General features: G+C 38.7%; 1 protein-coding gene across 3 annotated transcripts in view; it reads right to left on the bottom strand.

The window, feature by feature from the left end:
• LOC117267086 (rho guanine nucleotide exchange factor TIAM2) overlaps window positions 1–12,740 on the bottom strand; it is a 136,789-nt gene extending 124,049 nt beyond the window's left edge. For 2 of the 3 annotated variants that reach the window (XR_013493341.1, XM_033642728.2), the window contains exons 1-2: window positions 12,585–12,740; window positions 11,568–11,651 (exon numbers count right to left, since the gene is read on the bottom strand). Coding sequence is in view for 1 of the 3 variants with exons in the window: in XM_033642728.2 (XP_033498619.1) it covers window positions 11,568–11,651; window positions 12,585–12,614 (114 nt within the window). In the remaining 2 variants the exon portion in view is untranslated. Of the gene's footprint in view, window positions 1–7,645; window positions 7,740–11,567; window positions 11,652–12,584 lie in introns of those variants that run through there. The other variant, XM_078174996.1, reaches the window with a different exon arrangement.
• Window positions 12,741–12,817: the final 77 nt, after the last annotated feature.

Here is a 12,817-nt window from a genome sequence, read left to right as displayed (position 1 = left end):
TGGCAACACTTTGGCTTTGAGCCAGATGAAGGAGGCAAACCTTGTTTGCACTGATTGAGTAAGCTGCAAAATTTATTTGTAAGGAATAAAAGAAACAATGTGTTACTGTCACTCTGTTGTCCTATGGTCGTTTTTTATTTTAAATGAGTCAGTTGCGCCCCAAGTGGTGAAAATCCGGTATTACCGACTTGATGCGGTTTTTCACAAAAAACGAACCGTTTTTTGTTTCCTCATACCGACCAAACCCTAATCTATACAATTCAGTCTTTTTGGTTACAGTACTGTTGCTGTGTATATTTCCACTATTTGTATCTGTAAGATGGCCTATGCTAATATCAGTTATTTATATATATATATATATATACATATATATATATATATATATATATATATATATATACAGTACAGGCCAAAAGTTTGGACACACCTTCTCATTCAATGCGTTTTCTTTATTTTCATGACTATTTACATTGTAGATTCTCACTGAAGGCATCAAAACTATGAATGAACACATGTGGAGTTATGTACTTAACAAAAAAAGGTGAAATAACTGAAAACATGTTTTATATTCTAGTTTCTTCAAAATAGCCACCCTTTGCTCTGATTACTGCTTTGCACACTCTTGGCATTCTCTCGATGAGCTTCAAGAGGTAGTCACCTGAAATGGTTTCCACTTCACAGGTGTGCCTTATCAGGGTTAATTAGTGGAATTTCTTGCTTTATCAATGGGGTTGGGACCATCAGTTGTGTTGTGCAGAAGTCAGGTTAATACACAGCCGACAGCCCTATTGGACAACTGTTAAAATTCATATTATGGCAAGAACCAATCAGCTAACTAAAGAAAAACGAGTGGCCATCATTACTTTAAGAAATGAAGGTCAGTCAGTCCGGAAAATTGCAAAAACTTTAAATGTGTCCCCAAGTGGAGTCGCAAAAACCATCAAGCGCTACAACGAAACTGGCACACATGAGGACCGACCCAGGAAAGGAAGACCAAGAGTCACCTCTGCTTCTGAGGATAAGTTCATCCGAGTCACCAGCCTCAGAAATCGCAAGTTAACAGCAGCTCAGATCAGAGACCAGATGAATGTCACACAGAGTTCTAGCAGCAGACCCATCTCTAGAACAACTGTTAAGAGGAGACTGCGCGAATCAGGCCTTCATGGTCAAATAGCTGCTAGGAAACCACTGCTAAGGAGAGGCAACAAGCAGAAGAGATTTGTTTGGGCCAAGAAACACAAGGAATGGACATTAGACCAGTGGAAATCTGTGCTTTGGTCTGATGAGTCCAAATTTGAGATCTTTGGTTCCAACCGCTGTGTCTTTGTGAGACGCAGAAAAGGTGAACGGATGGATTCAACATGCCTGGTTCCCACTGTGAAGCATGGAGGAGGAGGTGTGATGGTGTGGGGGTGTTTTGCTGGTGACACTGTTGGGGATTTATTCAAAATTGAAGGCACACTGAACCAGCATGGCTACCACAGCATCCTGCAGCGACATGCCATCCCATCCGGTTTGCGTTTAGTTGGACGATCATTTATTTTTCAACAGGACAATGACCCCAAACACACCTCCAGGCTGTGTAAGGGCTATTTGACCAAGAAGGAGAGTGATGGAGTGCTGCGGCAGATGACCTGGCCTCCACAGTCACTGGACCTGAACCCAATGGAGATGGTTTGGGGTGAGCTGGACCGCAGAGTGAAGGCAAAGGGGCCAACAAGTGCTAAACACCTCTGGGAACTCCTTCAAGACTGTTGGAAAACCATTTCAGGTGACTACCTCTTGAAGCTTATGGAGAGAATGCCAAGAGTGTGCAAAGCAGTAATCAGAGCAAAGGGTGGCTATTTTGAAGAAACTAGAATATAAAACATGTTTTCAGTTATTTCACCTTTTTTTGTTAAGTACATAACTCCACATGTGTTCATTCATAGTTTTGATGCCTTCAGTGAGAATCTACAATGTAAATAGTCATGAAAATAAAGAAAATGCATTGAATAAGAAGGTGTGTCCAAACTTTTGGCCTGTACTGTATATATCAGTTGCAGCCAATGTACTGATGAGAATGATAAAGCTGTAAGTCGTCCCTCCTACGTTAATCAAGTACAGTTGGTACATGCCCACAGAGTTTTGATAACTGATTAATAGGTTTGAGCAACTGTTTAAAGAGTATTTCCTTGTTTCTTTACTCCTCTCTTACACTAAACTAACTGAAAATCTTTGGGTTGTGGAAAAAACAGGACATATGAGGATGTCATCTTGGATAAGCAATGATAAAAGTTTTTCACAATTTTCTGACATTTTATAGACCAAAATTTTATCAATTAATTGATCAAAATATCAATGATTAATTGACAAAACCCTAAGCCCTATAAGGCCTTGCAACCCTAATAAACAAGAGGCCTTTATGTTTTAGTTCCTATTATGGACTAAGATAACAATTATGTTAAGGGCGTTTTTTTTTTTTTTTACAAGAATATGGGAACTCATTGCTATTTATTTTGAATATTTAAAAATGTTAAATATGTTTTTTGTTTGTTTCGTCTTCTCCTTTTAATTTATTTTTAGCTTATTCTGGTGCAGAATCAGGTGGTCAATTCTCTCTTCATTTATTCCTTCATCTTCTATGACTGTTAGCACACTCAGAGTTGTCCTTGCAGCCAGAAGATCTCATTTATTCTATGATGTCTTAAATCTTGTTGTAGTGTCTCCTATAAGTGTGAAGCAAAACTTCCACATGCACAGAAACATCAAACTCTCTGCTTCTAGCCACAAGACTTCCCACGTTCTGCCAATAAATAAAACAGTACAAAAGGAACAGATGCCCTTCATCCCTGCTGAAAGCTGATGTCATAATGCTGCTGCCATGACTGTTGTTGCATGTTATAAAATCAGGAACTTTTTTTTTTCTGGAGACAAACCAGAACATAAAGTGCCCATTCTAATGGCAAACATATTGTGTCAAGTATTACTAGCTTTTATTGTACATAGAACCTACATTTAGGTTAATTTCATTTAATTACAGAGCAGTCACAGACTATTTACATATAGGCCTTGGTAATGTGAATAATGAGGATATTTAATGATATTGTCTCATAGTGATCACAGGCCCTGGAACTGAATTGAAACAAAATTTTATCATGCAGGCTTTGTTATATCAGCAAATATTGCATCGTTGTCCATAGACTTGATACTATTGAATCAAGACGAAACTTGTGATTTCCATCGCTAATAATAAAGTGGAACTAAAGGCCTATAATAGTGTCACCATACTAACATTTTTGACTCTGATATAATACCTTGAAAAATATCGATATTCAGCGTTATAGGGAAAATTTGACATGTGGGGCATACAATTCAATTTTTTTATTTAAAGATACCTATAACAAGGCTATAACATGATAATGACGACTTTTCTTGGTTAGTAGCGGAAAACCACAGAATGACTGATGAAAACATTAACAATAAGACAGAGCAGAAGTGCAGCTGTTACCAGTATATCAATACTGCATAAAATGAGTACTGAAACTGTTAAAACTATTCATTATTAATATGTATTAATAAATTGATACCGACCACTATTTGACTGGCCACTATTTGAGAATGTATGGTAATAGGTTTATCTTTTAAGTAACTTGGTAATAATGTTTATTGTAAATTAAACAAAGTTTGATGGACGTGTTATGCCACATTTACCAAGTATCAGACAAAGGAATCCCTTTAAAATCTATATAAATTAAAATAAATAAATAAAAATTGACTTAACTGATACTAGATGAGCCTTCATACTCTAACACTTAATCAACGCTGTGTGCCACAGCTGTCTCACTATCAAAAGTATCACAACAAAGATAAAAGGTGACAAACTGAATGTTACAACTTCCACATAGCACAAACTATTCAATGAAGCAACAAGAATAAATCACAAGTATGAATTATTCAATTCACAAAAGATTTCAAGAGGACTGTTATCACCGCCCTCCCTTTCCTGTTTGCAGAAGAGAGGAAAGACACATCCAATACTGACAACGTAGCAGGCAGACAGACAGCACAAAAAGAAAAGAGACAGCCATCTTCAGCTGAAAAGCTGTTAATAGGCAGCGCATCTGAGATTACATACTTCCACAGAGACAGTATTAGGTGTAATGCAAGCAAAGTTTATCGAACTGTAGCCTCCTAAGTATGTAAGTATGTGCAGTTTAAGAGAGTAAATGAAATGGCTGTTGGGTAATTAAGAGCATCACCACTTAGCACAAACATTTTTCAGCCAAAATGTCAAAATGAAAAATAATTAATTCTCAGTCTCTCAGAGTGGTGAAACTGAGAAGTCTGTGGTGAGGACAATCTGAGTCTTACATCTAATGCAAGTCTTGACAGTCCACTGCCATGTCTTTCCCTTGACCTAGATCTGAACATCCACATTTGTTATAGGGCTGTCGCTTTTTATTCAGAATTTACCATACTGTTCCAGTGAGGGAAAAATAATAATATTCCGTCATTAATGAAATGTCCTTGCTCAAAATTTACAGCGTGTTAACGCAGCAGGCTGTGCATTGCAGTTCAGTAGTTGGGTGCCTTTGTTAAATGCACTGTCAACAGGGTTGCACTTTTTTTTTTTTTTTTTTTTGGGGAGTTTTTCCTTATCCGCTGTGAGGGTCTTAAGGACAGAGGGATGTCGTATGCTGTAAAGCCCTGTGAGGCAAATTGTGATTTGTGATATTGGGCTTTATAAATAAAATTGAATTGAATTGAATTACCGTTGTTATCCACCTGCCACTGTGACTGGTGGATTACAAAATCTACCAGACACTCAATAGTTTACCATTGTTTTTTTGGCTGTTGAATGAAGCAAATCTAGCAGCAACTTACATGTTTTACCAGCATTTGGCTGGTGCTTTTTCCTAACCCTAACTATCACTCTCATCTACGGCATTCCCTGCTGCCCTATAAGTAAACTAGATTCTTGTATTCTGCACTAATGCAAAATGGAGAAAACTAGTGAGGCGTGCTAAATGAATAATCAACCAAACCTGCATTTTGTTCAGTACTGTACATAAGCAAATGATAATGTGTGCTCCATGGGCTACATTTTTTAATCATAATTTTCAATAATATTGGCGGGTCAACATGAAAGAATTGAAAAAACTCATAAGTTTTGGTGATAAAGTAAGACATTATATCCCTAGGTCAGCCACCAGCAGGTAAACGTGAGGGCTGGGGAGGTGAGGCTGAGGCTGGTTTGACTGCAGTGTTTTATGGTGCTGCTGCTGCTCTGACTTGTCTGTCCGTGTGCTGTCAATGTCCTCTCTTCTGCACTCCAATGTTGCCAATTATAAATTTGTTTTTTAACAACATGAGAAAATGGAAATGTGGCCTTACAGCGTTTGAAAAGTATCAATTGCAGAGGTCTTAAAGTCAACGCGTGTCAGCTGGCAGCTGAGAGCCGCGCTCTAGTGTGCTCACCTGTGTGTGTGTGTGTGTGCACGTCTGTGCGTCTGTGTGTGTGCGCATCGGGGCGAAACTCCACCGTGCGCAATACAGAGAGCAGAGGAGAATTGTAAACGTGCAACCATGTAGAGACAGAAATGACATGCCGTCATGTAAATAAGATAAATAGCATAAAACTATTTAGTTTGTTTGATAAAAGGACAAGGTATAGACCTGTTCTATAGGCCTGGGTATGAAGCGTCCGTAGCGCCAAATAATGTAACGGTAGTTTCTAAAGAGCTAAGATGGAAAAAGAGAGAAAAAAATCAGCAGCGGCGGTCATATTTCAGCAGCAGCAGTGCGCCGCTGCTAGTTGCATATAGAGGAAACACTGCTCTTTTCGGTATGAGTTCTTCTGGGTCATTGTGTTCTTCTTCAGCAACGCGTACAGTTGCTTCCCTTTAAGAACTCTCTCTGGCAGCCATTCTCGCCTCTAAACTTTTCTCTATGCTCTCATTCTAGCCAGCTCTAGCACGCCTGTGGTGTGCAGCAGTGAAATGGGTCCCCGCTTAAACGCTTTCCTGCCGCGCACCTTCCGGACACTGTTTGGGCTATTCACCGGTATTGCGGTATATGAAAAATTCGTATCATAACGAAAATAAAGACCAGTTTTCAGTACAAGTCGGCATACCGTCCAGCCCTACCCTGATGTAAAAGTTGACGGTTATCATACCGTGCTCATCTACAATAATGGAAAAAATGCACCTGAGTGGAAAATCTCCCCTTTAATTTAGTTATTTTCAAAAAGGACACATACTTCCATTTTCAAGTTTCAAGTATAGTAATAAAATGTATGTTGAACCAAAATTTACCTTTCCATTTTCATTCCTTTATGGGTCATTCCGACTGATAATATAATTTTGTAACACCTTGATATGCAATATTTTCTGAGACGATTATCATCCTGTGTACATCTCATACCATTGTTTGTTTACCAAAATTTAACTTGCACTACCATGCATATGTACAAGATATTTTCGAGCCCTGATTTTTTAGATTCAATGCCATACATTAAAAATTGTGGATAAATGTCAGATTGTTGGCTGCCTTAAAATGTTTTTCCAAAAAAAAAAGAGTAACACTTCAATGGCAACAAATCTTAAGTTATCTGTTAGCTTGTCTCTCAGTTATGGCAGTGAAGATGCAGTGAGTCAAGGGGAGCCACGTTAGTTCTACAATAGTTAAGGATTAGGCAAGCTGGGTTGTGTTCAAAATAATTCAAAGAAATTACATGTTAGTTCCCATTCATTTGTTTTTTGTAAGTGACAGCCCTAATATTTTGGTCATTTGTTGTTCAGCACTTGAAACTGTGTCTCAAACACCAGGACCACATTAGCAGAGTTGACACTTCCAGTCCTTTCACAACAAAAGTGCTACCATATGAAAAGACAGCCACACTGGGCGTGCAGAGGACATGAATCACTGCTACTCTGTCAAAACAAACATTAAGGGTTTATGCACTGTGAAACCCTCAGGGAATTAAATTACCATGTTAATGAATGCTGTCATATTAATGTGCTACTAACAATGGCTTACTCTTAAATAACTACCAGCTTTCAAAAATTCTGCACAAGGTGTGTCTTATAAGAACACTCAAAATTAATATCCATCTTAGACCACTCAGCCCTAACCAGCCTATGCCATGCGAAATTAAATGTATCTATGTGATATCTGTTAGAGATTAATGCTGAATTAGAGACTCTGTTTAGTGTTAAAGCAGTACCTTTCCAAATTTGGATCCAACCCAAAGGTGAACAAACAATTGTCACAGATGGCAACTTGTGTATCTGCATCCTCACAACTCCTGTATTCAAACCCCATACCAACTAATGATTGCTCAAGCTCCACCAATATGCAGTATGAAGCAGCTCAGGAAATGTTCTGACATGACTACCAGGAAAGAGAGGTGCATCAATAGGACCACAACACAAATATTGCCATCAGACAGTTCAAGAAGACAATTAACAAGATTGCACCTACAACTTCCGACACAATCAAGAGCACAAAGCCAACATCGACCCACGCATGATAACCAGAGGGAGAGTATAGCCCACAGTGGCAACAGCAAAATCCCCACTACTCTGGGTGTGTGGGAGCAAATTAGGTTTTAAATGATTTTAGTCTTCTTCCATCTTCCTTGTGAAACAACCCATACTCCTACCTAAGCTGGTTAGGGATTCTCTTATCTCTTTGTAACTCTCTCCACCCCATCCTCCTGCTTCACTTTCAGTGCTTTGGGGGAGCTGGGAGAGCTGCTGAGGGAAGGGGAAACGGGTGTTATTCACAAGCAACATGAGGCACAGCAACACCAAAAGCAAAGCAGTTCCTTAAGAAAGGCCTATAAATATTGAATTAATTCACATGTAATTTTAATACTACTACTAATATATAATAATAATAAGTTGTAAGAAAAATATATTCACTCATGGTCTGCATCCTTTAAGCATCTCAGAAAAAAATGCTGATCAGTTCTGCATTTCAGGTGATCCATAACCACAGATGGTCACAGAGACCAGTGATTGTTGATCAGCTTTTCTCTGACAGGCTTTTAATAAACCCAGTGGGGAGGAGACCAGACGTTAGTGTACTGTAGTCTAAGCACAACAGACAAATTATAGGAAGGTTTTCTTCTGGCTAATTATGGACAATTCCTGATTTCAAGGTACAACTTGACCTTTATATTGTGGCAAACAATAATGTGCATTAAAATGTTTATTTTTGCCTACAAATGATCAGATTATGGCTCATACATTGTGGTGTGTTTGGTTACTGACTCTTAGTAACTGTGTCTTACATCGCTGTGTTAACTACAGAGAATTTTAGAGAGGACATAAAAGGTGAAGCAACCAAAATATCACAATCTACCACCAACATGTGATCCATAAACAGCTATTGTTAAGAGATTTTTGATAGGACCATTTGCAAGACCTGAAAGGGGAGACCAATGACTAGGTACCACAGGGTCTTAATTTAAATTTAAACTTGAAGCTGTTTCTATATATGTCACAGAAAGTTTACAAACAATCTAATCAGCAAAATTTGGTCAAGATTTAGTAACTATATTTTTATGTTATTTGAGATGTTATCTAATACTCAAACACAAAATTCAGTTTTTTCCTGTTTATTGATATTGTATAAGGTGTAACCACTGCTAATAATGGATGCTGTGAGGTAAGGCTGTCAAAAAAAGACGCGTTCTGGCAGCTGTCTTGACAGGTTGCGTTACTGCCTGCACAGTTGGTTTACATGCATAGCCACAACCCCAACGGTCTTTTTAGGCTTCAAGTCCATTTTCTTCCAGTTTACGAGTGCAACTACAGTGTTTGCAGATTACGTAGCTGCTACCAAAACATGAATAACTACACTAAGGCTCTCAAAATGACGTTCAATTATTGCTTCTACAAAATACACAGGTTCGAACCATTTTTGCGACAGATTTTGTCCAAATGGAGGAAAACCAATACGAGAGATATTACTTCTACTTTTACAGGTATATTTATTGCAACACCTACATACCTACACAGTAAAAAAAATAAGCAAATAAAATACTGCCATAAACTGCAAAACTTCATTTAAACATCGTCTATCTCTCCCTCCCACTCCTAAATGAGAAGTAAGGTCTTTTTCGGATAGACATGTATACAATCGGACTTCTTTTTGCAACAAGTGCAGTCACCCTCTGCTGGCCAATAGAAAGAATGCAGGTTTAAGGCACTTCAGCAGTCTTTACTTTTAAGACAGGAGATAACCCCTTAGTGTGAAATGTTATCCAATGGCCTAACTTTGCACAGGATAGATTATATTTATACTGATTTAAATGAAAAATTTACATTAAGTGCAGTGGCCCAGGCCCACACGAGGCAGACAGCTGCAGTAGTGCTACTGTTTTTTATTTTAAGACATTTTTTATACAACTCAATTACACAATCGAATTTAGAATATTCCTTGATAGACCAAACAGCAGTACTGTCACTGAGGGTGTCCAGTGTGGCAGAGGACTGAAGCTGCTGCTGTGAACACATGGTGTTAAAACGAGTGCAACTTAAAAGTGCCTAGTCATACTGTTTCAGCTTAAAATATTTTTACCACCCACAGAAGCCCTTGCATGTAATTCCACTGGGGTTCTTTAGTCTATGTAGACACAACTGAACCTGTGAGAAATCAAACAGTCAGCTCTAACATTGCTTTCAATCAGAGCAGTGGCTCAGAGAAGCAGTCCTCAATTTCCATTCAAAACAATTTGTTCATTTTAACACAAGACAGAAGCACTGAGATTTGACATCTCACAGTAGGAAGAGCATGGGTGTTGGCCAAATGATAAAATGAATAACAGCTTCAATCTGTTTGGACGCTTGGATTCAGGGCCCTGGTATTGTGAACACTTGTTGCAGAGTTAGTGGGACACTTTAACAATGGCTGTGTTCTATTTATGTTATCTGAAACATCTGTGCTTTATTTGTAATGGAAAGTCAAAATGTCTAGTGTGAAAGGGCCTTTGCAATAAATTCAGCTAATAGATTAATACTCATGGTGCAAATATGTTACATTCATTTGCTTTTGAATAGATAAACACAAAGTTTTAGTATTCAGTTTAATTTTTATACCATTTAATCCAAGTTCAAGTGTCCTCTTTGGAATCATCCACTTTTGTTTATTGCTGATTTTACAGGTTTTATTTTTCAATAGCATAGCTTAAAAACCAGCTCATCGCCACCGCTTTGCACTGTGGTCATATGGCGGTTACAGCTGACATCTCATTGCAGAGGCATAGCGCCCACCCTCCAGTTCCCCACAAAGGGTGAATTTTGCATAGAGCCCCTTTAATGTAAGGCACACTACACCATGTTAGTACTAACTACAGCAAAAAGTGACTGCCGCATTCTGGTCCAACGGTCTGGTTTTCACATATTAAAAAAAAACTGTTACATCACCCGCGACTTAATTTTATCCTTAACCAACCACTCCATAGTTTATTATGAGTCCCATAGGATCTCAATCCTGGTGCAGCCCCTACCAAATGTCTACAATACATATTATCTGAGGTAGGCTGAGCAACATTAACTGTTATTCCAGCTGTAAGGAAAATAACTTGCCCAGTGTCCATGTGATGGGCTTTGCTCATGTTCCAGCATTGTAAGGGTGTCCCATATGGCAATTTGGAATTAGCAAAAACACTCAGTACTCATGTGCATCACGCTAATATGATTTGGCTCGCCTGCTTGTTTAGCCTCTCATCTAAATTCTTCCACTAACCCAACAACACTTTCTTACCGCCTGCATTACTTGAAAGCCTCGCAACTACATGCTGCTGTGACATGAGTTTGTGTCTCAAGGCTTTACACAAAACATAAAGAGGTACATGAAGAACAACGGATGCCTTTGTACTATTTTTTGGTACTGCCTTTTTTTCTTCGAGGTATTTGTGAGAAGATAAAGTCATCAGAAGTTAAAACGCAAATGCAAGCCATTCATGGTCTCACACAAGACTGCATAATTTAACTACTACAATAAAAAGAATAATTATATCCTACATACTATGCACAGCTATTCATAAAGGTAGGATGCCAAAAACAATGCACTAGGTCTTGTGGATGAGTTTATATGAGCTGACAAGGCTTGTTAAAGTAGAGTTTACATTTTCATTTCTTTTTCATGTTAGCTTGAGTTTATTTTTTTAGTTATCTTTTGTGTTTAATCAAACACAAATATGCCATTATTTGATGAACTAGTATTCATATGCTATTTGAATGTTATTTAAACTCTATTTAGTATTATTCAAGTGACACACTTTATGCAGTTCGTGGCTGAAACACGTTCTTAGTAGGGTATGAAAAAATCAATATCTGTTTCGCATTTTGCTTACTGTCTTATCACTCGAAAAACAAAAATGGACACATAATTTTGGTGTCTTAAAAATACTTATTTTACCTATGTTTACACATAAACACTAGAAAAATCATGCTCAACCCTGCATGGTGATGCATGAATATTTGTCTTAATGTAAGAATTAGAGAGCATGTCTCTTTCTTGTGCATTTCTTTATTCCCCATTACCTGCATGATCCTTTAACACTACATACTTACTTTTATAGCTTTGATTCCAGACTTGGTGATCTGTGTCATCTTAGCCTTGGAGATGGGCGGCTTGTACTCGTTCAATGAGTACAGCTGAAAAATGAAATGGGACAACAAAAAGAACATTGTGTCATAAAATGTAACCACTAGCATCAAGTTATTCAGGACTATAGGAACAAGCAGGAGTCTAAAGCTGAAACTTTGTTTACCATATGCAAAACACTTAATTTGGATGATTGTGGTCAGAGAGCCACCCAGGTCTTGGTAAGACGATGTGGTGGGCTTGCCTCTGCAATAACAAAACAGCCCTTCGCAATTCCTTTGCTGCCAAGTGTGGAATTCGGTTCATGTTAGTTAATTGTGCATGGATGAATGGTGGGGCCAGCGTTTATGGCGGTGGGCAGACAGACTTTATTAGCGTTAATGCAGACAAATGGGTGCGCTATTAGCTAAGAGCCCTCTGATGGCTAACGGTTAACCTGGCTAACGCTAACTGTCTTGTAGCAATTGACGCTAGCTAGGTTACCTGAAGTCGTTAATATTCTGTACAACAATAATGCTGCTCTGAGATGCTAGGTCAGAGTTATTGGTAATAACTGTCTGTCAATAAGAGTATTTTACGTTACCCACGGCCATGGTATTTAGTTGGCTCACCAAGTTATCTCGCAACTGAAGCGGTTTTGCTAACTTTTAGCTAGCGACGGTTAGTTAGCGTTAGCACTAACGTTAGTCTGTGGGAGATGTTTAACGTTACTCATATTCTGGCAGCCAAACACGATATGTGTCAAGAAACACATTTTCTTTACAGCTATAGTGAGTACAGTTGACATGATTTAGACACTGAATAACTCCAACGTTATCATTGCATTGTTGTGCACGGTGAGCGGCCTTGTGTGAGGCTACCCTCCTCCTTTTCTGCTACTTGATGCTAACGTTAGCGTGCTAGCTAACGTTACGGCAAATGTGAATAACATAACAGTTTCTACTCGCAGTGTGTTCAGAAATGTGCAGGTGTTTCAGACAAACCTCATTGTTAAAGGCTTTGACGGCCTCCATAGTGTTGCTCGCAGTTGTCTGTAAATATTTACAGATATCTCCTCAATAACCGGCTACAGACATGCATGCTCGACGTTTGCTGAGATGGAGGAGACTGCCAATATGGCGCATAACCTCGATAGGAACTCTGCAGAGACCGACGACTCCTAGCGGCAGGTTGGTGACACTACAGCCGATACCAAGCGGTTCCCTATGCTGCTTGA

Source organism: Epinephelus lanceolatus, chromosome 15 (genome assembly GCF_041903045.1).
Source record: "Epinephelus lanceolatus isolate andai-2023 chromosome 15, ASM4190304v1, whole genome shotgun sequence".
NCBI lineage: Eukaryota > Metazoa > Chordata > Actinopteri > Perciformes > Serranidae > Epinephelus > Epinephelus lanceolatus.
This window is presented reverse-complemented; position numbering and strand designations above follow the sequence as displayed.